The sequence below is a fragment of the Genypterus blacodes genome, unplaced genomic scaffold (assembly GCF_046128005.1).
Source record: "Genypterus blacodes isolate CSIRO-AG114 ecotype Tasmania unplaced genomic scaffold, CSIRO-AGI_Gbla_v1 ptg000067l_1, whole genome shotgun sequence".
NCBI lineage: Eukaryota > Metazoa > Chordata > Actinopteri > Ophidiiformes > Ophidiidae > Genypterus > Genypterus blacodes.
Genome location: NW_027466879.1, coordinates 11,329,197 through 11,355,716, shown reverse-complemented (window position 1 = coordinate 11,355,716; position 26,520 = coordinate 11,329,197). Strand labels below are relative to the sequence as shown.

Genomic DNA, 26,520 nt, shown 5'->3' with positions numbered 1-26,520 from the left:
AAAAACTGAGTTCCCATAAGAGTTTGGCGCCAACCCACCCAGAGTGCAAGTAAGGCTTCCATCATCAAACCCCTGCCAACAGTTTGTCCATGACGTCTTCCGGACAGGGCCGGGCCCTTAGCAACACACCTGGCAGACCCTTCAACACCTTGACAAAAAGAAATAAATATAAAATATATGTAATATTTCTATATATATATATCTATATTCATAAAACCAAACCCAGGATAGATTTTAACTCTGTGTTCTCTCTGTAATATGATCAAACAGTGGCCATTTTCCTACTGCCAGTTACTTCCCTTATGTCTCCGTTTTTGTGTGTTTTTGCAGTTTTTGAGGGAAAACGTCTCCTTCAAACTTGTACATCTGATGAGCAAGTAAACAAAATGTAAAAGTGTGTGTTTTTGAATACGTTTATCCACTATATCCAAAAGTGTTGCAGGCACTTAAGTCCTTCCCAAACATGTAGGTTGTTTTTTCGACAGTGGATCAGGTTGGTTTGGTTATTCCTGGATTCGTGTGGGGTGGTCTGTCTGTACGTGTCTGTCCATGTGTCTGTCGGGCGAGGAACAGCACATGACAGGCCGCTAGCCAAGGATGTCCAGGTAGACTGGCGTGGCTTTTCCCATGGCGAACAGGACCTTCTGAATGTCCTTAATGTTCAGTCGCTGCTGTGGTTCCCTCTGCCAGCAGCCCAGCATGACGTCATATACCTCCTTGGGACAAATCCGTGGTCTCTCCAGAACCCGACCCTGGGTTATGCACTCAATAACCTGCGCGGGAGAGAGCAGTCGAGAGAGAGAGAGAGAGAGAGAGAGAGAGAGAGAGAGAGAGAGAGAGAGAGAGAGAGACAGTTTTCACTTTTATTCCTTTTGTGTGTTCATAAACTGGTGATGAGTGAAATAAACTCGGTGTACTAAAAAACCCGCTAAACAAAATGAAGCAAGCGTTGAGCAAGACTTCATATTTTCCTTGTGTCTCAGCACGCAATTACCACAACAGTGCCGTAGACTATAGGGATGAGGAGTTTGAGGGGCCGTTAACAAGGTTAATAGGGTTAATCATTACAATGGTGGAGTTGCTCTAATTAGCCGGATTACTCACTGGTGTTGTGACAGTTTGAGTTTATTATTTCTGTCAGTACAACGCTGTAGTTGCAGCTCGGCAGGAGGCAATGTGTGTGTCTGTGAGGGGGGGATATACTCCAGCACTTTGGAGCAGGTAGAGTAGGTCCTGTCAATGTTGCTGCAATCATGGAATCATATTCATTATGTGGTGAATAGTTCTGAACCAATTATTGATCTATTAACTGATACAGAACCAGACGGCTACGAGCACACGGTAATGATGATGTCAACCACACTTTTGGTTTGTAATTTGTATCGAATCAAACATTATGTATTGAGCTCATATAACCTGTCCTTGCATGAGGGTGTTGAAAGTTAGCGTGTCGCTTATTCAGCAGTTGGAAGGCAGCGCGTCTTCTTTGCATAATGTGAAGCAATATGCGGATAAGGAGACATTGGGGGTAAATAATGAAAAGTCAGTAACAACACAGCGACTTGCTGAATATGCATCAGGGTAAAGCTCATTCATAAAGCTTCCCCTTATGTTAATCAGTGCACCGGTGTAACATTAGCGACCCGATGTTGTATGGAACGTGCCAGGTGAAAGTTAATGAAAACGGCCATGTTAATGAGGTGCTACACACTGTGTGTAAGAGCCATTACACCATTATACTGCTTTCTCTGCTGAAAAAGTGAAATGAGTGCATCCAATCAGCAGAGGAGATCTTTGTCTGTGTCCCTGTCTGTTTGACTTTCTGTCCTGCCGCACGGCAAGTAGGACGTGTGTGTGTGTGTCTGTGTGTGGGGGGGCGACTGGGTGGTGTGTGTGTTTTACGTGCAGAGTGAAGAGGTTAAATGCTAAATGAATGGCACAGCTCCAGTTGAAGATGTGAGCAACCAGATCAAAACTTCAGATTTGCATAAAGTGGCTCATCAACTGAATGGCTGCTTGTACAGGAGGAAATGCTGCAGCACGCCCTCCATCAATGCAAAGACTAAAACACGATTGTAGTTTATGAGAGAGTTGAACAAACCAATTTCCCCTTGAAGTGCATTCAAATTCTCCATTTTGCTGCCACACTTTTGTTTGGTAAATGGGCCAAATGCGTCGCAATATAAGGAACAATGAGATCCCAAGCCTCTGCTGGTGTTAAACATCATTCAGCTATCACAGAAGAAACACGTATCAAGGATATATAACACAAGTACTCATTTAGTTTAGAACTAAATTTAGAGCTGGTACTATGGAAACCAAGCAGGTGAAATCACAGCAAATATTGGGGGATGAATAACCTCTGTTGGTGAGGACTGAACACACAGGTTGAGGCTTGTGTGAAAGAGTAAATGCACTCTTCTGGATAACTGTCACATGATGCTGATACATAATGTCAAAATCTGTCCATTTAATTAAACGTATTGAGTAGAATTATCAGTGCTTTTTTTCATCATTACAGAAACCTGAAATTGGAGCATTTCAGCTTTGTGACTGTAACAAGCTTCCATGGTTGCCAAAACCACACTTAGGTTATGTTTTCAAAAGACTTGTCATGAAGCTGTGGTAATGTTTATTTAGCAGGTTTCAGTGTGTGTTTTAAACCCCTTTCTTCTCTGATGCATAGAAATGTGGAAATTTCAATTTATGTCAAGCCAAGGAACACAGTGATGTTTTAATTGAAATAATTATAAGTGCAATGTCTGCCACATGCCAGGTTTTTATTTTAGGTCAATTTAATTTTCTCTATATGCTCACATTACAAGAGGAATCCTGATTGGTTTTTATTGATTCAAGGCAGAGCCTCCAATGAAAAAACCAAACCAATCATGGCTCTTATGTAATGCGGCATCCTTGTCTGCTAGCAAAGAAGCATCAATTTATCACCTCATTGGGCCGGCTTGAGTCTCACAAAGAAGAAACAACATAAACCACTAGATTAAGATCCAAAATGGCAAAGTTAAATTATACAGCAAAAGGAATGTTCTCCTTCCCCCACAGAAATCACTCATCCATTGTTAATAAAATCAAGGCCTATTATTTTCTGTTCTATCCATCTTGTGCTTTTTCCAAGCGAACCAAAATATGTCAACAAAAGCCTAATTAGGCAGAAATTTCTTGGGGCAGGAGCAATAAAAATCAAGTGCACCGGGGCCAAGCAAAACCAGGAGAATGGCAAACTTGAGTGCACCTCAATGCAAAACAACAAGCTGCCTCAGAAAATCTGAAGAAGACATGCTGCTTTCATATGCCTGAACATAAATAAATCCCCCGCCATGCTTACCATCTAAAGCCAGAAATGTGTCAGGTAAACTTGTCAAGTGTGTGCTTCCTCAAGGGGGAACGTCAAAGTATAAAATATGTAAAAAAAAAAAGATATCAACCCCAGGATAAAGTGGAGCTATGGTATTATTTTGATAGTACATAAAGCCTGTAGTACTGTCTTTTATAGTATCTGCCTTGTGGGGGTGCAGTTTTATGACTCAGCCTCTTTGTACCTCATTATTACCCAGCTGAAACCAGGGCTGCTTCCCGTACGTGAAGATCTCCCACAAGATGACTCCAAAGCTCCACACGTCACTTTCTGTGGAGAACTTTCTGTACATGATGCTCTCTGGCGGCATCCAGCGAATGGGTAGCATGGTGTGTCCTCCGACCTGAAGAGAAGAGAAAAGAAGAGAAGAGAAGAGAAGAGGAGAAGAGAAGAGAAGAGAAGAGAAGAGAAGAGAAGAGAAGAGAAGAGAAGAGAAGAGAAGAGAAGAGAAGAGAAGAGAAGAGAAGAGAAGAGAAGAGAAGAGAAATGGTAATTCCCGAACACACAGATTATTTTGTCATCAAAACAACTCCCAGGCCTCGGGGGATTAACCGCCCTTGCATGTAACTGATACGACAGCTTAACATCTCATGAATGTTTGTTCTACTGTTGACTATTGACACAGATATAGTACGGAAAAACGCTGACTTATCTGCCACCTGCGCTGTATGTATAGAATGGAAGGACATATAATGCTCCAGGGTTATGGAATTAAGACGGCCGCTTTGTTCTCTATGTGAAACAGCAATCTGCAGTCCTCCTCTCTGCAGGTGTATCAGCCTTATGCAGAGGATCAAAGTGTGTGAAGGGAATGCATTCTAATCATTTTTACGTAAATCTGTTTCAAGCAAGTGGTTAAGGAAACGTGGATGTTGCACTTGTGGATCATCACAGTGAAGATTAAAATGTGGGTGCTATAATAAATGTTTTCTTTACTTCTCACCTGCATGGATATACATACGTAATAATACATTCTGAGCATAGCACAGTTGCTATGTTATGTAATGGCTGCATGTTTTTTTTAGGTGTTTCATTGTAAAGCCTCTGAGCCTGGAGATATTCATCGATTAAACAGTCGTCCCATTTATCATCCTGGCTCTCAGTTTCCATTAGCAGGCATTGTTTTGAAATCTATTTCCCCATTCACGTCAATTGTTGTGCTTTAATCATGGCGGCGACGTGCTGGACAAGACTGATGTGGGGATGAGCAGCGGAATATTGCAAGTTTCAGCTCACACTGCTTGCCCAGGATTAATTACAGGCATCATTGTGCAGCACACACCAGGGGTCAAAGAACATTATTGACATAAAACATAATTACACATAGCCATGGTTTAATCTATCGTAGATAGGCCAATTATTAGATATTATGCTAAAGCACACACTGCTGCAATTTGCCTCTACTCCTGAGAGAACTGCTTCAGAGTAGAAAGGGATTATTTGGTAAATGGCAACACTCACCTCAATCAAAAAGTTTCACTAAAATCACGCAAACTTATACGGCATATATATGCAATAGCAAAGACAGATAGAGCATAGATGGATGGAATCGCTGTCATAGTCCATTGTACTGATGGATGGCAGTATATGTACTTTTGTAAAGGGCTCTGAAGGTTTCAGAAATCACAAAAGAATGAACTATATAGTAGAAATAGATAATTAATTGGCTTTTTAATGAACCACATTACTATATAAATATATCAATGGTAACAAATGAAAACATTTAATCTTGCTCAGCTATGTTTGACCCTTTGTGAAACTTCCTATCTCACTGCTGCAGCACGTCACACACATGCACCCATCCATGCATTAATTTCATCCATTCATCTGAACCCACTTTGGAGGGTTAAGGACAAAGCCAACTGTCGAAATAGAATACACACACTATAAACTCTAGAATCATGAAGCTGCATTTCATCTCTACCGCTGGGTTACAACACAATCAGATTCATTTAGTAGTAATAAGCTCCTGTCCCAGCTCCATTTACCAGCTCCAACAACTGTGCACCTTCAGCTGTGAACGCTGTGCAGCATTCTAAGCATTTAAAAAAAAACATTCATAAAATCAAATCATCTTACTCGTCGTACTAATTACCTCTGAGCTCCATCAGAGCAAGACAAACATAAATCTTTGAAGAATCTCCTGACTTGTGACCTATAGAAACATAAGCTCCGTCTTCCAATAGGCTGCACTTTCCTGTTCATTTATCCAGTTAGTTAATTTCATTTTCACATACATTTCCTCGCTGAACAGGAGGATTCTGTGTGTGTGTGTGTCTATGTGGCCTTCTTCTGTAACGGTGTTGCGCACCGGGTGAATGGTGGTCTGAAATGGTGTGCACTTAAAAAACTAAGAGCTTTGAAAGGCTGGTAGGAATCGTTCTTACTGGAAAAGCAAAAGAACCCTAGCTATGCTTCGTAAATGGTTTTTTAACCCTTAACTGGATTTCCACAAAAGTGTGGAAGCTCTTCAATAAAGCTATCAACCTAATTCGGAACAATATCATTCAAGTATTATTTCAATTTTAAATCTGTTTCAGTGAAATCAGTTTTATCTTAAGTAAGTCGTAAGTAAGTTGGTGACTGGGGTGTAGGGTTTGATTGACAGCTGCGATGCACACCTTCCTTATACTGCATGTGATATAAATCAATTCTTGCACATATGGCCTGGAGGTCAGCAAGATCATTAAAGATGTGTTTTTTTGAAGCAACATCTATATGCCTACTGTGAATCAAATTCATATTTCATTAACCGCTGCGCTCTCCAACACTTGGTCTCGCTGATGTTTTAGCAAAACAAATGGAAGGCATCATTTCACTGCCATTCCTCTGTTAAAAACTTCTTAATTCATTCATTTCTCAGTCCTTAACTTTTTGCACAATATTTTCTTAGATTTCTTTCAATATTCATATATATATTATGTATTTTGCAAGGTTTTCTGAACAGGCATACTTTAACCTTCAGTTATTTACACAAATTTACATCTAGATGTTGTCGGGTTCAACCACAGTCCTCTTCTAATCCCACTGTGGGTTCAGGGGTCTGCTCAAGGGTATCTCAGATATAGTTGCAAACAGAGGGGAGAACATTCTTCTGTCCTCTTCCCACATCCTCTACTCACAACTCTGCTCCTCTAAAAAGTTGGCTAAGGTTGCCTGAGTGACCCGCAAAACCCCAAAGTCAAAAAGCTCTTTTACTCACTCAAATCTTGAACGCCTCCTGTAAACTTTTGCAGACGAAACGCAACAGTCGTGATAGAATCCTGATGAAATCTGTGCTCATCAATCAAAACATCCATGTCCACAGACGGACAATTTAGTGCTAGATAACATAATTCTGCCAGTTTCTGAAATTTGGGACTAAAATCGCACAATCTGACTGCTGCTACTGCCAACTTCTATGGGCAACCAACAGGAATACGACCATTCGAAAGCACCGACATTTACAGCCAAAAGCTTTGTTTTTATTCACTCAATTTTGGAGTTTATGACACATTTCTTCCTGCAATAATTCCATTTATTTCTTAACTGTTTTACTGCTCATCATAGTGCTACAATTCACCAGGCATTCATTGCACAATCCGACATGCACCAAACTTGATATTGTACAGTGTGACATGCAGTGAAGGTATGAGATACTGTCTGTAGGGGGTCTTACCAGGTCTCTTTCTTGGTCTCTAATCCAACAAGACCCTTGATGACGGTGCTGCTGATGGGACAGATCAAGCAACAATAATAAGGGTAAACATTGATATGGGGGGGGGGTAGGGTTACGATAAGGGGGTTTGATGCCTTTACACCCACAACACCACATCAGTCCCAGACAGAACGTTCATCCACTTCCCAGTGTTCCCACCGCAACCTAATGCTTAATTGAACACCAGCCACAGTTACAGAATTTGGCCTATACACTGCCTGGTCTCAATTAGACATGACATGTTTTAGCATTGTTTACAACATAAAGCCAATATTGATGTGCAGACCAATCAACCCATCCTCTAAAAGGGGTTTGACTGAGCCAAGCTAGATGGGCTGAAACGTGAGGTGAAAGGAGTTGGCAAAGGGTTGTGTACCTATTTATCCCCCAGTGGAGCTTTATAAAGATTAAAGAAAATTAATTAAGTTCCTGTTAGTCTAAATTACTTATCTTAGGTCCACCCTGCCCATTGAACGCAAGACTAAGCCTCATCAGATGCATACTAATGATCCAACCGCTGATTGTAGAGGATATTAAAGCTGGCTGACTTCCTCCATCCCCAAATGACAGCACGCCATCACCTCAGGCTTTTGCAGGGAGGCCACGGCAATTAGCTCGGAACATGGAGGAGAGCGGGAGGAGAGAGAAAAAACTGAACACATAATAAAAATAAAATAATTGCCCCTGTAATTATCCTCATCTTTCTCACTCAATGTCACATCAAGAAGCTGCCGCAGCTCTGTGGGGAGTGAGGAATGAGTCTGGGGTTGCTTTTTTTGTTGGTGTATAAACTGGATTAGTGCTCTGCTTGTCCCACCGTGGCAGGGGAGTGATTGGATTATCGGTGTGAAGAGCACAGCAGCATTGCAGAGGGGATAGATTACCGGCCCAGTTGGGCTCTGTGGCGGGTGCTCCGCGGCCTGAAGGGAGCCCTGGGAGGCCCCGGACGTCTTAAAGGGCCCCCGATAACCATCTAGACACTCTCCGTCTCCTCTAACTGCACCGCTATCTCTGCCCGTCCGGCTCAAACAGCAGCAAACACAAATTCACTTTCAGAGGCTATGATGTCCATTAGGTTCCTACCTGCTATGCTGCTGCCAAGTGGAGATAAAGTATCTACTCTGTCCGCTGCATTGTACTGGGTGGTGAAAATTTCAGGAAGGTTTCAAAAACACACACACACACACACACACACACACACACACACACACACACACACACAGATGTAAAGTCACCATCACATAAAGACACAGCGTCCTTATCATGCAATATCAATTCTTAATCTAATAATTTAGTTTAGTGATAATTGATGACCAATACATCCATGTACACACATATACCCCCACACACACACACAGATGTAAAGTCACCATCACATAAAGTCAAAACATCCCCATTTCATCCCCATTTCTCTCCTCCCTCCCTTCTCTGTGATATTTTTTTTTTGGGGCAATTTATTGAAAATGCTGCTGTTCATCTTTCTCAATCATCGATCCACCTCCTCTGTAATGCAGGTGATTGCGACGAGTCGCTCTAAAATACATATATTCGCAAACCACAGCCTTCATCACACAGACGACAAGAATTGCGCTACTACTACGAAAAATAAGTTCAATTCAGTTTCATACATCATGCATTACACTGTGCAACATGGAGTTAATGAATGCAGAATTTTGGTTATTTCTCTCTTAATCCAGAGACCCCCTGTGAGGTCAACGGAAACATAACCTTCACTTCTTATCGTATTAATGACTCCATAAGAGAATGACGGAGTGCTAAGTGTGCAAAGAGAGGAAATAAACCCAAGGGGAGAGGAAGAACAGACTTTTCTCATCCTTTCATGCAGCAGTAATAAATATGGACCCTGTACTCATTAGGCACAAAGCCGCACGCAGTATTGAGGAGGCTTGTATTTGATAAATAATGCAGCAGAGGAAAGCCTGTTTGATCCTTCAAACTGTGAAAACCTGGGGACCATTTTTCATCAAAGCAAAGCTTCCAGCGAAGGTAAGCAAGCAAAGTTATTCCAAGTCAGGTGCGTATTCTGCTGTCAGCTGATTGGTCAGAATTCAGCAGATTTTGAATGATTCTGCAGTAAAATCTCAACAATTAAGCAAATCTTAAGAATGAATGCATTTCTTAACAAAAGTTGCCATGAATACCTTTCTTGCTTTGTACGCAGATATATATTCATTTGCTTCACGCTACAATGGCGACTTTACAAAGACGTGTGTTGAATGTTGGCAGTGTTTGCTATCGTCTAAACTAGCGTAGTTATAATTTCCCCTAAAAGTCTCAAGTCGATGATCTGTAGCATGTCTGGAGAAGTTAGCATAGCCTAGCTAGCTAAGTGTGGTGGTGTAGCCACTAATGCAAAGCATGTGGATTACATTCACACGTCTTTTTCTGCTACTACGAGCTAACACCCAGTGAAAACACGTCACCACACACACATCACAGAATTAGCCACAAAAAATAAACACAAGAGAACATAAAAATAATATAAAATTTGAATTATATTATGATAAATTACTACTCCAATGAAAATATGCCTGTTTATAGCTCCTGACATCATAACCTATGCCGGCTTAGCGTAATTGGCTTCTGCTGTTTTTATCTTTCTATTTGGAAGAACTAAATGTTTGGTATTTCAGTATACAGTTAGTATGAATATAATCAACACTGACAGCCATACCAAAACAAAGTGATAAAGTCATGAATACAGAAAGTAATACGAAATATAAATGAACCAAATGAGAATAAGGGCTGGAGGAAATTAGCTGTGAAGGGAGATCAATCAAGTCCACTGTTATTTCACTGCATATTTTGTTTCGTCTTGTGGACATTGGAAATACAAAAGGAGCATTAATTGTTGCGAGCATGTAGAGGGAACCTAGTAACTATAATGCTTTCATATAAAACTGTAGGACCCAGAATTTAAACACTTTGTTCAGACTGTGATCAAAGTGCCTACAGAGACTCTGCATGAAGTCCTGCTAATGATAGGGCATAAGTCCCAAATTTCACTGAATGCGTCTTTCACAGAGGCACTTAAAAAGCTCAGTGTCATTGCTGATGACCTCAACACGCATTATTCAGTGCGTCACTGAAAGCAAATAAGAAAAATCTTCTCTTATATCGTGTGAGGGAGCGTTATCACACACCTACTCACAGTTGGCAATGACGGTGCCGTCAGTCTCTTTTGAAAGAGCACAGGCATACTCAGGATTAGAAGAGCAGGAGGACGTGAAGGATGAATGTGATTTAGGACAATATATATCTCTCTGTCTGCTGAAGCTCTGCTGCAAAGAGTCTTGGGAGTCCCAGAGAGCAACAAGCGTCAATATGACTATTCAGCGATGGGAGGATTGTGTTCTTGGCAGGGTGCTGCTATTTATAATCACTCAACACAGGGAAAGTGTCCAACACTGTTAGGAGCTCCTTATCTCTGGGCTCTGTCAATATTCCTCTGTGTAGGCGGCCAGTGATGCTATCACAACAGCACAACAAACCACAGCGCAAAGCTTCACACAAGGTCAAACCCACACACACACACATACACTCTGACTACCTGCCATGGTGTGTGGTACTCAGAATAGCTTCAAACTGTGACACTTGTCTTGCTTTTTTTGGAAAATGTATTTATTTTTAACAAATTCTTTCTCTGCTCCCTGCTCAATCCAACATACAGCCCTTCCTGTCCCGTGTCACCATTTGCAGTGGATCCTCATCTTCAACTGGCAGCCTCATCAGTAATATTGGACAGTTTCTTGCACGGCTCCAAAACAGATTTGTTGAATCGATAAATTATTCAAGCCGTATAAAAATTTCACCAATGGATTCATGGCTGCATCTGACAGAAGGAGCCAACATTTGGCAGGAGGTTCCCCCAGACAGATTCCTTGCTCCCCAATACACACTGGCGCCACAGGCTTTCCTGCACACGTACGTATTTGCAGTGATAGTAGTCATACACAGATGCACCCTTATTATCTTACTTATAGATCTGACGCCATCCATCCATTCTCTATCGCTTATGCCTGGTCAGGGTTGCGGGGGCTCTGCAGCCTCTCCCAGCAGTCATTGGGCGAGAGGCTGGACACTTGACAGGTTGCTAGTCCATCACAGGGCAAACTTACAGAGACAGACAACTCAATCACACTCCCATTCGTGCATACAGGCAATTCAGAGTTTTCCAATTCACCTAAACTGCATGTCTGTGGAGGCGTCCGACTCTCACACACACACACACACACACACACACACACACACACACACACAGTTGTTTACTGAGCTTCTATAGCCTTGGAAGGTGCTGAGACCTCTTTCTGCTCTGTCTCTCTTTTGTCTTCGCTTGCAACAGTCAATGTTACGTATATAATTGTTCAGACAAGAATGATAAACTGAAGCGATCCATCTTGCGGCGTCGCGGTATCAGCGTGCTAAATCAGCTGAGACTTGGTGTGTAAAAACAATTAGACCAACTGCTCTTCAGGCCAGAACTTAAAAAAAGAAAACCTCTCTCTCTTCATTTGTCAACGTATACTGCCTGAGCTCTGTCCAGCTTCACAGATGTAGCAGCTGCTGCCCAGGACACACACACACACACACACACACACACACACACACACACACACACACACACACACACACACACACACACACACACACACACACACACACACACACACACACACACACACACACACACACACACACACACACACACTGTAGCTCCACTGGAGTACTTGAAGGTACAGTATTGTATAAATATTATAATAATTATAATTTCATTTTAGTGTAATGTTATGCTGGTCAAAATAAATGTACATGTAACTCCTCTCCAATTAAGAGGGTGACTCATTAGAGCAGAGTTTGATTTTCGACATGTAAGATGCAGAAGGCAGAACCTAAGTGTCTGTAAAATGAGCCTTTAGTACTCCATGTGCAATATACAGTTAGTTACAACATATAGATACAGAGTGTAATAACATGCTTTTCACAGTCTAAGTGGTCATGGACAATGGATGGATGTAGACATGTAGCATGTTTAAAACTGTTGAATCAAGGCATATCTGTAGTGTCCGTTAGTCTACACAAACCTCTTATTTTATTCAGCAAAATGCTCATTTATCAGTTCTGCAGTTTCAACCTGCTTTGCAGTGCTCGGGGTTGTAATTGTGTTAAGCGGCAGAGTTTCTTAGCATCTGGCTGAAGGCACAGCTGGCTCTATTTCTACCACAGTTCTTAACCTCCCCTTCCCAATTCAACGTAACTGAGCAGTGAGTGATAGCTGCCATCTCCTTTGAAGACAAAGGAAATACCTAAGGAAAGTGAAAGAACAGTGGCAGTCTACACACCTAACAGGGAGGACACACAGTGTTTGAGATCATATTGGACCTGAGGCAATTTGTATTGGATTGTATTGAAACATCCATAACTAACCTAGACTGAGTCAGGTCGTCTATTCTAGGCCAGCACACTACTTTATACCTACTGTGCCAAAAGTGGATTTTTTTTGGTATTGTTGATTTATTTTTACTATGATTGGTCTTGCGGCTAAGTGGATATTGAAAATCAATTTTAAAGTTGAATTTCTTACAATGCCAACCTACTTTTCCTGGCAAAAGCAAGCAGACAAGGCGGCAGAGTCACCATGGTCCCTTGGAAGGCTTACCCTGTAGTAATCGCTGCTGTAGATGTCCCTGGACATGCCGAAGTCTCCAATCTTGACCAGCAGGCCATTGCCCACCAGGCAGTTGCGGGTTGCCAGATCTCGGTGGACAAAGTGCTGGGAGGCCAGGTAGACCATGCCTGAGGCGATCTGGGTGGCGATGTGGAGCATCTGGGAAAGACCCAGCTCTCCATTTGACTGCAGCGGCTGGCCGTCGACCAGAATCATGGCGTCCGGGCCGTGGGCTCTGGGAGACAACAAATGTCAAAATTAGGTGCTGTATTCTTGCTTAGGTGCTGTAGGTGTGTATTCTTATGGAGACAACGAATGAAAAGATGTGGAGAAACATTACAGCGCACAATAATAAATACATGTCATCGTTAAAATTGAATCACCACAATCTCAACATTAGTACAGTATAAATGAGAACAGCATTGGAACCGGAGAGAGCAAGAGACTTACTGAAAGTGTCCAAACACTGGACACTTTGGTGGTAGAATTTCCTAAATTGTCCTTATTACAGAATGTTAATTTTTATATTCTTCATTGTGTCTTCAAAGTACTGTTTCTGCGAGGAAAGTGTCTCCAAGCTAATTTAATCGGAACACATTCTGGGGCAAATTGGTCCTAATATATGCTGATTTACTGAACTTTTGCAAGAATTGGTTTTAATAATAGGTTGGTCTATTTTGTATTTGTTTGATTAGATAGATTTTTGGTCTGTAGCAGAGCCAAGCCAAACCGGAGCCCTCTGCACCTAGAATTACTGTCTTGGTGAAGCTTTCATTAAAAAAGCTTAGAATCAGTCATAAATAGGCTGCAAACTACACCAGAATTGACTGAATGTGGGGTTATTACTAATTTGGTGGCTCTGGTTATGTTGCAGACTCTTTTGTTAAATTATCATTGTTTTAGCTGCATTCATTTCCTCGAGGTCACGTCTGTGGAGCGGTGAGCTGCAGAAACCTGCTTCCATTCCAATGTTTCCTGGTAAAAATGTGTATAGATCCAGAGCATTTATTTGGTGACGCAGAAGTAATCATTTCCTTTGAGGAGATCCTGTTTTTCTCAACACTGTGATTACAGACCAGGCACCATGCAGGGATGACTGACATGCTTCTCTCTCTCTCTCTTTCTCTCTCTCTCTTTTCCATGTTCTTTGCTTTGCGTCTGTGCGTCACAGCACCACTGCTGAGAGACATAGAGAGATCAGCAGCGCTCTAACGCAGCCTGCGTCTTTGTCTCTGCTTCTCTCTGGCAGCTTCACAGAGATCTAGAGGCGTGGGTGCACGAGGGTGGGCCGCTCTCTGAATAAAGGAAAGCTGGAGCTGCACATACAGGACAGCAGAACCTCCTATTCATCTGTATTGATTACTCGAACCGCCAAGCATACAAACAGAACAAAAAAATCAGCCACATCTTGCACTTTGCATGAAATTATTTCATCATTTACGACATCGTTCATTTCAGGAGTGAAACAGAAAGTGTTCGTGTTCTCTGGACTGCTCTCTCTCTCTCTCTCCCACCCCCTCCCATCACAACATGTCATCCTTCCAACTATTGCTCGAACTTCTAAAATAAGACAGACCACACACGCAAACACACTCATACACCCACGCGATTGCTGTCAAAGCCCTTCAAATATCACACTTCTATCCCAAAATCCTCCTGTGCACACCGTCATCAACTCCTGTGAAGCTTCCCATTACCAAAGCACTCACTGTGCAGGTATGGTGTCACTTTTGTTGAAGCTTATCACAGGTCACTTCCCTCGGCACAGTCTGACATTATGGAACAAAAGCACCAAGGATCTCAAGTTTGCCAGCCTGTGAAAATTGTGATACTGGATGGATATTTTGTCGGCACTGTGGGCAAATTCATTTTTGTTTTCTTTCATTTGGTACTGGAGTTTCACACTTATATGTCATCTGTAAGCTGCCAGGACACATACATCTAGAATAAGCAGCTCCAGGAGGGAAAGAAGGAACCAATAACCCTGGTGGTGAGCAACAAAAATAGCACTGAGCAATTTTGAACAGTGAATATTGGACTGAATCACACACTCTGTTTAGCTCGTGAATTTCTATTTTGCTAACCTGTTCAATTACGTTTAAGTGACATATCGTCCAGCATGAAACTGACCTGAGGAATTTGTTGAGGTCTCCGTGCTTCATGTATTCAAACACCATGATGAGGGGGTCTCCGTCCACACACACTCCGAAGAATTTAACGATGTGGTCATGCTGCAGGTTGGTCAGCAGCTCCGCCTCCCTCTGGAAGTCCTTCCTCGCTGACAGGTTGGGATCCTTCAGTGTCTGGAAGTCAGATTCAGAGATAAGGATCTATACATACAGAGTATAAACTGAATGCTCTTTATTGCACTAGTTTGCAGGTTAGACTGCTGTTGTAACAACCATGGATTGCCTTCAGTGCAGAGCACGGTTGACTGCAGCTCTACAACAACTGTAGAGCTCTACACAAGCAATTTGATTTGATTGGTAATAAGACCAAGTCAACGAATGGCTTGAACTCCTTTGAAGCAGCGAATGCGTGGAAAATCTAATCTGGATGGGATGTCAGTAGCAGCCGGCAGCATCCGAAAAAATAATATACATCTTATTGGAGGCTCTATTGGAGGATAAAAGACTCTTGACACTTCATCAGCCACAGGAAAATAAAGCAAGTTTCTTCCTTTGATCTCCTTGGCCTTGAGTTATTCTTTCCCAGTGCCCTAGACGATATTACAAATGGAAAGACCTTAGGGTGGAACTGCACTCACTCATATGTCCTCCTCCAGTGGGGAATTGCTGGAGATGGTCAAGATGTACGGCAGAGAAGGTAAAGTGGCCATAAAATTCTATTACCAAATCAAACCGCACTCTTAAGGAAATGTTTCCTGTCTGGGCATTTCTCCAAAACAATACCTCCAAGTGCTCGACTACAATAAATGCAGCGGCACTATGAATTTTCCCTTTGTTGACCTTTAAGTGCATTGAGAGAGCCTCCAGCTGCTTTATCCACACATGAAAAAAGGACATGTTTTGATAAAGAATTGTCCATTTTGTCCTATTTAAAAATTAAAATGTCACTGCAAAGGAAACTTCTTGAAAAAATGGTCAACCTTGGTTTTCTCGTTTAATCCAATGATAAGTGAGAGCCGCACACTCCGTCATCTTCATCTGCTGCTAACTTCTCCTGTAATTCTTTCCTGGGTAACTTTGCTGAGTTTGCAACCCCCTTATTTTTCAGCCTCACCCTGCTTCAACATTCATACAGACCCTCGCAGTCACACCGGGAGCAGTCAAGCACAGGCGCGCAGTCTTCAAGTGTTGAGGACACAGAAGCAGCAGCACCAAACTCTTTATAGTGAGTTCATTGGGTTGACGAAGCTGCTTATTATGTAGAAGCCAATATTCCACTTTCATACTAATTGCTTGGCCCATAGTTAGTTTCTTTTTTAAGACAGGGTACAAAGGGTACACAGATGAGAATGTTGTGGGAGGGGAAGCAGTCAAAGCCCCTAACGGGACATAATCTCTCTGACAGTTTTATATTAGCGAATGTCCGTAGATATAACACGGCACTGCGTCAGCCTATATATCAGTTCTTTAAAGCTTATCCATGTGCAGTTCTGAACACTGTAACGTGTGTTAGCTCTTTACAGGAATCCTCTTGCACGTACTTTGCATTAACAGCGATAGCCAGATTTGCTGAACAAGGAAAGGGGTGACACCTGCAGAGTCTCTCACCAGGTTCCTGGAGTCCCGGTACATTGTCTGATTGACAGGTGACCTCTGAAAAGTGCAGGCCTGAAACATCTGCAGCCAGGCGTGAAGTTTGGCCAAAGACATCAGGAACCATTTCAGTACAGAAGTTTAGCTCATACGCCACCGTCTGTGTTGTAGTTATAGGAGGTATGCTCATATTTTCGCACATGCTTAAAATACGACTATTTAGATTAGTGCACTATATAGAACAGCTGCAGTTATTTATAACTCACCGTCACAAATTCATAACAGATTTTTAAATGAGAGGTAACGGTTTTTCCATCCGCTTTTGAATTAAGTACAGTACATTCACTGTGTAAATAAAGCTGTTAACCTCCGGTGGGAACAATATACATTTGCAAATGACAAACTGAAGTATGTGTTTATCTAAGGAGAAACAAAATGTGTTTGCATAGTAAGCAGAGGATTTGAAGCCTAATTATTCAAAATACATTTCATTGTGTTTTTGTGCCAGTAAGTAAAGTAGCAGAGAGGCAAACTGTTTTGTAAGTCCATAATTTAACTAACATACTGTATTTATCACCCTAGGGACACTTAATTGACTTCCCTAACTTGCATAGTATGTCTAAACGCTGTTTACTCCATCACACACACACACACACACACACACACACACACACACACACACACACACACACACACACACACACACACACACACACACACACACACACACACACACACACACACACACACACACACACACAGAGAGAGTGAAGATGTACCTTGACAGCCACCAGCATCTTGTCCTTGGTGGGGCTAAGGTTGTAACACTCTGCCAGGAACACTTTGCCAAACGCTCCTTCCCCCAGCTCCCTCTTCAGGATGATGTCTCGGCGCTTTATATGCTGGACAACTGGGCCATGAGCAGACAGGCAGAGCACAGAGGGAGAGAGAGAAAAATGACACGTGGTTACTGTTAAAGTGTCTCAGCAGATGAAAAGCGTGTGCATTCTAGGACAATAACATCTGCCAGAAAACTCATTTTAAAGGGAGACGTTCACCCCCCCTGCCATTATCTGTGCCACACAGTGTCACTCGAAAACACATTTTCATATACCAGTGAACTGACTTGTAAGATGAGTTGTTTACATTAAAACAATTCAATCTCAGCAGTGTGACAAGACGTTTTAAGTACAATCCCAAGTATTGACAATAGGGAGTTCAGAAGGCTCAGGTTTACTTGAGTACATTCAATTCGACAAACACATCAGACAGTCATTCCAACTTCTGAATGTCTTTTAAAATAGACTGATTTAACATTATAACTGAAACACAGAACTTCTAGGGACTTTTCCAAACTCACCTTAGCTCAGGGAGGCTTTAGGAAGTTTGAAAAGGAGTAAAGCTGCATGTGTGCATGTGGTTCTATGGACCATTAAATGCTATATCCTCCGCTTGTCAGTGGGGGTCCGAGACATAAATAATCCACGGTCTGTAACATGTGTGAACCAAGATAGTGACAACTGATGAGATCCCCTTTCCATACTAACGTTATGAAAACGGAAACGGCAGCAGCAATAACAACAAGCCATTAAGCAAATTCTTCTGTGCTCGATTAGACTTTACTGCATTGCATCTTGCCAACACATCGTGCTAATTTTGGAGGACGTACAGAAACAACACCTCAAACAAAAGCAGGTTCCACACGGCAGCCAACTCACATACACAAGTGCAAAGTTACATGAAGTTGTTCAAGTAAACCAGGGCCTTTTGTAAATGTATTGTAGTGTTTAATATTATTACTACATTGAACAATGGGTTCTTGTTAGTGTATTATTCTTTCAGTAAGTGAGACAGTTTGCATATCTTTTGGGTTTTATTTGCTGTGCAAATACGAAACAACAGCTAACAAACACAGAGACGGAGTAGCAGGGCCACCAATGGAGACAGAATGGATAAGGATAAATACCGCGCTGGCAGATGGATGTGCTGCACTGACATGACACAGCAATTTAAATTCTAGTCGAGGTCTGGAGGATTGTGACGATAAGGCACAAAATCTGACAGGCTGAATCAAAGTAAAGCGAGCACAACATGCTGCACAAGACACCGAGCATCCTCTGTTTGGTGTAACGGAGACTCGAACGTCGTGAATTTGTACATTTCTGTTTCACCTGAAGTTCAATACAGCTTCATTGAAATGCGGAAAGGTTCACAGAATATGTGAAGCTGTCAAACTTTGTAAAATGTTTGATCTAAATCTGAAGCAACAAACGGGGGAAATATAGGGTACATTAGTGTTCCATTATTTTAAGTCATGGGTAAATGTGAGATACCGCTGGACATGCAGAGCTGCAAATCTCTTATCTAGACGGCTTGGCCTTACTGCTGGCATTTAAACAATGCACGGGGACATTTTATAATGAGCACAGAAATGCAAAAATGTCTAAATGTCTTTTTGTTCTTGTGTAAATGGCTTGTGAGAAGAAGAGGGAGAGCAGAGAAAGAGAGAGAGAGCAGAGAGAGAGAGAGGAGGAGGAGAAAAAAATCTCTCCCATCTGTCCACATCCATCTTCTACTTCTCCTAATGCCTCATTCCCATATGATCCCAGTCACAGGACAGTAAAGCACCACTGCCTCACTGAGCTGACCCTTCCCCCCAACCTACATTTGATTATGTGTTATGCGGATGATGGAATTGCAGCTTATTCCGCTATTGATTAGCTGCACAGAAAATGATTCGATGCACAGAAAAAGTAGACAGAGAGACTTAAGAAGGAGTAGGAGTTGTTGGCCCGTGAACAGAGGTGCTCCCTTTGCCTCGCTCTGAATACCAAACATGACAGCTAGTGGGTTTACCAGGAAAACACACACAGCACGGGTTAAAATATATACACACATATTTAACATTAACTCAAATAGCATGATAGAGTTATATACATATAACTGCAGAGTTGTACCTCATATTTCCAGCTCTGCCATACAAGAACTGTGTGAGTAAAGGGGAGTGACACCTATTATATCAGGAAGTAACAAGTGATGTTTTCATGCCCAAGGATAGATAAGTAAGAGTATCTGAGCTACCATCATTCTACCCTCAATCTGCGATCTCGATCTTCATCACCACTGAGGCTTCTAGAATGTTCAAGAAAAGCCTGCTTGTTAATCTCAGCTCATCAATCAGACAGTAAATTATCATCGTTTCTGAAATTGCCACATTGATAAACACAAAGAAAGTGGCCTGGTTTGGAAAGTAGATCAGAACAGAAGCGTCTCTGTGAAAAATGGCAGCCGGTTTGCTGGGCGAGAACCCCACCAGGGACACAGAAGCCACAGACGTCACTGCTGTCAGAGCTTCCTCTTCGAGGAATCTGCTCAAGGAAAGAGCCTTGAGTCTAGGAAAAAAAGCCTTAAGTCAATCTACATACATTCTAATTCAAAATATGCTTTGAATGGATTTCATGGGCCAAATGACTGACACTTTCTCGCTGACAAAGGAAGTGTGAAGAGATGGTTCCTCCACCGTCATCACCCTCAGGACTCCACCCTCTCCCATCTCCTCATATAGAAATATAGAAATGATTAACGATCTCACTGTAAATCTTTCTCTCGCTTTTTGTTAATTTTCTATAATCACTCATGGATTATCTGGACTTTACTAATTGCTTGTGTTGTTAGTGAAGCAGTTTTGTCAGTCTAAATGTATGTAAAGTGATTTCAAGATAAGTCTCCCTTGATGATATAGTTATCATACCATACAGATCATCAACACTTCTAATCACATAACACGAAAAGATAATATCTGTATTTGTCTACATTTCATAATGAGGTTATCTTAATTTTATTAATTTGTTTTGCTCTTTCATTCATTCCAATCTGAGGTGAAGTTTCATAGGATCCATGGAGAGACGGGAGATTTTTCTCTCATCTGATTCAATTAGTCTTAGTTTAATGACATTTCAGTCGCTTTTGTAGTCCTCTCCTTTTCATACAACTCGTGTCTTGAGGGAGGCGGTGCGTCTTGAGGGAGGCTCATACGTGGCCTGATTCGTTGCGATCCTAAAAACGTTGCTCAGACCGTCATCTTACACAATAATAATCGGCATGCAGTTTGTAGCTAGTGAGCAGCGGCCTTTCAAAATTATAATAATAAAAAAAAAGTACTGCGTTAAGGTGGGATAAAATAATTGTCGGCATTGATTGATTAACGACTTGGCCTCTTCTATTTGCGATGTCACCTTTTTGACTTCTTAGTGAATGGGGCTGCAGCCTTTGGGTGACAAACTCTGCACATGCATCAATCTGTGGAGTGAAAGTCAAACAGACGCAAAAGCAGCAAATCTGTCTTCAAACACGTCGTAATGTTCCTGAGGGGCGTTTGTTCAATGGTGTATGAGTCAGTCAGAGCTCTCATGCAGGACCGTTAGTGGGTTAGTCATCAGCTGGTCGGAAAAACTAGTGCCACTTTCCTTCCTGTTAACAACACTTCAAGTTTTCTTATTAGGGCATTGTTGTGAAATTAGCAAGTTGGTCACAAGATCTGCCAGAGTCTATAAATGAGTCTGACGGGTCAGACCTATTTAGAGACAGATCTTCATCATCTGAAATTCACACTGGTAGATACGGCAGAGCGCATTGTCATAAGCAACGCTTTGATGAAACGCTAGACTGTAAGATCATGATGACAAAAAGCACATATGTAGTATATGTTTGCAGCAGTCGGAGGTTAAACAGAAGCCACAACATGAGCGTCATTTCCTGCTGCAAGTTTGTTATTTTTAGCAGTTATCAACGCTTGAGCATAATTGACTTTTACCAAGGTCATTTGATTTATGTTCCGTTGATTTCCACATTGAAAACAATGACTAGTACCATAGCAGAGAGCCAACACATTGTTGCTATGGTTACAAACCATTTGCTACATCTTAAACATGGATTTCATTGGTGGTTAGATTGTGGATCAGATCTGTTGGATGTGTCCTTTACAGACTTGATCAATTGTGTTACAATGTCAAAGGAAAAGACTAAAAATGAAAATGAGACTCAAAGTTACACTGTACTAGCCGTGAACCTTCTTTTATTACCTGGGTGCAGGTATTGAATGTTATGATCTATGCTGTTCAGCTGCTAAACAGCCACTGGCTGCGTTCTTCTCCTCACTGACACCACCGGACCGGCTATTATGGAGCTTTCTTATCACCAGCAGCGGAGACAAGTTTCTTTAACCTTCACTTTCTTCTGCAGGCAAACTCCAGCTGCATCCTACAGCCTATTTACCCTGAGTGGCACGGCGAAAAGCCCTGAGATTAAATCTCTATCCCGCAGCTCAGCATCATTCATTTGTCCCAGCTCACCTGAGGCCTCTGCGGCAGCAAACATTCTCCCTGGAGGCTGAGAGACAACGCAGCACTGAGATTTACTCGTCAGGTCAGGCTGCCGGGAGAGCACAGATGTTTGGAGGGCTTTGTTCTGTAACAGTGTGAGTTGTGTGTGTTTGTTTCTGCACGACTACCTGCCAACTTTACCCACTGACGGTGTGTTTGTGCGTGCCTGCGTTCACCCCCTTTCCCAACTACCTGCCAGATTTCCTTTGCGCATTCGTGTGTGTGTTTTGCCTCCCAGGTGTGTGTATGCACTCCCATGTTCATGAGTATTTTTCTGCCTGACAGCCTTCCTCAGTGTGTGTGGCGGGCCGATCGATACGCATCTCCTGGCCATTGACAACAAGCCAGCTTTAGTGTGGATGCTTTCACACAGCAAGACGCTCTATCAAAAACGCAACATACACACATTTCTTGCGTCAGCTTTACATTTATATGACATTTTTCCAAGACTATTGCATAAAATATCTAGACTAGAATTATCACTCAATCATGCAACAGGACCATGCCTACAAGGAAAAAACGACTTTCTGATAAAAATCGCTCTAAAATATTTCCACCGTAATTTAAAAGAAAGAAATCTCAAATCTTTTTGTAGAAATTACAATTGACGTTCAAGTTTTCCAGGTTTCTGAATCTTGACTAAAGCCAACAGCACAATGACATGACATTAGTGGAAGAAAGTTAATTGAGCACAATATCTGTGCTACAAAATTCAGATTCAATGAACAGCAGACATCCAGACAATTTTTAGTTTAATCGCTAAATTGAGAGAAGAGCACATAAATAATTTATAAACTGCAAACATTCCTGAAAATGTGCCGGCTACATACACACACATACAAATATTAAGACCCTTGTTTCATTGATCTTTCCTCATTAAGCCAGAATTAAAGGCTTAGCAACTGAAATAAAGAGTACATGCATGATTAGTGTTGTTTAATTTATTTAGTACTTCTCTGTGAATGTATTCATGTTTTAAGTCCATTTTCAGCCAAAGCTTCTGATGTCAAATCTCACACATATTTCTGTTCTCCTCCAAATCTTCATCATTACATTTTTAGAACTCTTACTGACTTTTTTACGGCTTTAACTACAAACGATCAAACTCAAAGGGCCAATTTATTCTTGATGTCAACTTTAGTTACGTATACTGTCATGTCTGCCCTGCGTTCACAAAATGTGTTGGTCGTGAAATGACTTGATAGATGCAATAGCAGAAAATTACAGAAAATGGGGGCAGTAATTTCACCTTTAATCACTAATAGCAAAAGGTAATGAATTATGCGAACTGTCAGCTACATCAATCATTTTTTGCTGCTAGAAGCAAACTAGCTAAGGAGCAAAACAACAAGCTAATAAACACAGGTTCTGTGTTTGTGCTGTGCCGCGTGTATCCTGTTCATTTTCTCTGGTCTACTGATGAAAGCAAGTTCTGCTTCGCTCTCTGTCAAATCAAGATCCATCCTTAATGCCGCCTCTAAAGTTACTGTGACGTGTTTGCTAAAAATGGCCGGCACTTGTTTAAAGCAAGGGTTAGCGAGGGCTTATTAGAAATGAAAGGATGCGAAAAAGCTTACAAGCTCAAAAATTCACTGTGGGTTTGTCATCTTACACAGAAAATCTTCTTCCCTACTTTATTAGTCTGTGTTACAGTTTGTATTTGCTGCTGAGTCTTTAACCGTTTTTTGAAGTTCGGCTGCTTTGAATGCTCAGTTATTATTTTCACCCGCATCAACACTGCCAACCTGGCACTATTCTGGTCCCCTCCGTTCCCGACTGAGCTAAAAGAACCACCTTGGGGTTGTTGAATATCAAATCAAAGTAGGTTGTTTGAATTCTAAACTGGCTAGCCTGCAGGGTTGTTCTGTTTCAAATTCTAATGGAATCATAGCTGAGGAACATGATAATAGCCTTTCAATCAATCTGCTCTGGGTTTTTCACCCATTTCCAAAAAGTCCGAGCTGCCAAATTAGTCATTCCTTGTCTCTGCTGGAAGCGTTTCATCTTCAAAAACATCACCTTGAGCATAATTATGTCCGTTACAGCAAAAACAGAAATGACAGCGAGTGGGGGCTTGTTTGGGCTATTCCTCAATGTGATATCACCCGCTAATAATATGGATTTAATGAAAGACTGCACGCTATACTCCAACATCAAAAGCTATTGTGTAATTTTTGGCCAACAGGATGTGACAAATCCTTAATTAAAATAGCAAGCTGAGTGATAAAACAAAGCCACTTGCTGGGGGACAGGGGATCCTGCTAGATATGGATCTGTCATTAGGCTAAAGAAGCGTCCTTTGGCTTACTGCCTTTATCTCCCTAATGCGGCTACATTTCCCCAAGATTGGCCATTTTCTGCCTAGCGTGGAAAAAAAACGCTGATCTCAATGAACGTCCTTATCAGTCACGACTCGCCTGTTTACGCTGGTATGAGCTCAGGCCAACAGTTAAGCAAAGAAGATGAACCAATTGCACGGCGGTGCTCAGATGTCCACGCTGTTCTCGTAACGCCCTCGTCTCTGCGGCCTGGCTGCAGCTCACGTGTGCAGGCCACAGCTTCAGCTACAACCTGATGCTTACATTTCATTCTCTACTTCCACATCACAACTGCCACAACATGAGCGATGAGACACTGTGGACTTTATCTGCTCTTATTTCTCAAGCTATTTTTGGGTGTGGAGAGACCTGTATCATCCAAAAGTGCAACATATGACATATACAGTATATATACATTTTTATCTGAACTGACTTGAAGATCAAAATTTCATAAATCATAAATAATACATTCAGCACAGCATACTGGACTCGACAGCGGCAGGCAGCATCCCCAGTCATATTCAGCTGTTTTAACAGAAACCAGACTGATGGTCTGCTTACTGTTGGAGCTGATTTCAAAGCACAGACAGACAGAAGAAGCATCTCCTGACTCAATGGTGGAGACACACACCATCTATCTGAAGCTGCAATGCTGCTGGTTTTATTCTGACCAGGGGACTTTGTTGTGTTACATTTTCCTCTCAAGCTTTCTCCCCCCTTCACATGGTTAAAGGTTGTTTCTTCTTGGGGGTGGTTTTCCTTTGGACAGGTTGGATTCAGGATATTGTGTGTGATATGGGCCAGTGCAATCCAAACCTGAACTTCACTCAAAAATAAATAAATCCAGAAAGGTACAAGACCCATTCACAGTAAGGGAAGTGTTTGTGTGTGTGTGTGTGTGTGTGTGTGTGTGTGTATGTGTGTTTGACAGGTCTGTGCTCAAAAAATCAATACAGCAATATATAATGACCTGCTCCTTCCTTCTTAGACGCATATCCTTACAGATGCTGATGTATGTATAAATGCTGTAGCAGGACTTGAACTTGACTCACTTAATATTTCATTGGGTATGAGTTGTCTGTTGCACTTAATTATTATAAATAATTATTACGCTGCGTATCACCGCTGCTGTCATTGTTTACACTCTGCTGGGATTTCCGGTCTCCCTCTGCTCTATCCACAACAGATCAGCTTTATCAACACATCAATCGAGACATTGGAGACACAAAGTCCTGCTGGATTGAACACATCTGATCAGTTGTGGGTAGAGCAGGAGAAGGCCCATTGTATCATACTGTGGCCTTGAAATCTTATTGCACAAAGAGGGGGGTGGCAATACCCCACCCGAGTTTATGTGTAGGCGTGTGGATGCGTATGTGTGGATAAGTATGTACACATGCGTCACTATGACTACAGCAACAACAGAATGATTACGATGAGATGTACACCTACAATTTTCCTTGTGTGTGTTTGTGTCACTATTACAGCCGGGACAAGAGGCTTTCAAGTAAATGAATGAATAAATTATGGATTGGTGGCCGACTGTCGATACGGAAGGCAAATCTAACATCTCCCCTTAACGAGGAGCTGCAGCACAATCAGGCCAGTGGGGGGAAAGCAGGCACCCAGGGGGGCTGTGGTGGACCCCACAGGATCCAGGAAGGAAGACACTTATCAAACCCACCAGAGGAGGTGGAGGTGAACGAGGTGACATGTCAGCAACTTCATTCTACCTACAAGCCACACAATAGTACTGCACACACACACACACACACACACACACACACACACACACGCACGCACGCACGCACGCACGCACGCACGCACGCACGCACGCACGCACGCACGCACGCACGCATACATACATACGGACTTCCATGTGCTGTATATATGGCCAGAGCTATTTTCGCATAAGTGCACACAGTCATATATCCTCAACGCATACATTTGCACGGAGAAAAGTTCCCTTTCCCAGTGTGTGTGCCCTGGGGGTATTGAGTGCATTCATATTCAGTGGATGATCGGCAGAGGCAGAAGCCGTTTGGAGCCATTTTGTTTTCCTAGCTGCTGGCAGAAAGCGCTGGCCATTATGACCTTGTGATGTATTCAGGGTTCGCTGCCTCTGCTGCTTTGCTCTTTTTTTCATCGCACGGACGCACATAGGGTTCAATGCAAATAAGGCAAGGGAGATTATTTGATGTGACCATTTGTAAAGCCTGCGTCAAGCTGTCGTTCCAAAATTTCCTCTACATGCTTTGTCTGCTTTCCAATTCCAGGTGCATAGTTATCTGGAGAAAGTTTAATTTGTGCCCATTGTCATTTATTCATTAGCTCGCAATCAGA

General features: G+C 42.1%; 1 protein-coding gene across 2 annotated transcripts in view; it reads right to left on the bottom strand.

The window, feature by feature from the left end:
• Window positions 1-423: 423 nt before the first annotated feature.
• ntrk3b (neurotrophic tyrosine kinase, receptor, type 3b) overlaps window positions 424-26,520 on the bottom strand; it is a 138,846-nt gene continuing 112,749 nt past the window's right edge. For both annotated transcript variants that reach the window (XM_076155344.1, XM_076155343.1), the window contains 5 exons: window positions 17,258-17,388; window positions 14,887-15,059; window positions 12,748-12,991; window positions 3,558-3,716; window positions 424-773 (listed from right to left, as the gene is read on the bottom strand). In XM_076155344.1, the coding sequence (XP_076011459.1) occupies window positions 588-773; window positions 3,558-3,716; window positions 12,748-12,991; window positions 14,887-15,059; window positions 17,258-17,388 (893 nt within the window). In that variant the 3' untranslated portion in view covers window positions 424-587. The remainder of the gene's footprint in view (window positions 774-3,557; window positions 3,717-12,747; window positions 12,992-14,886; window positions 15,060-17,257; window positions 17,389-26,520) is intronic.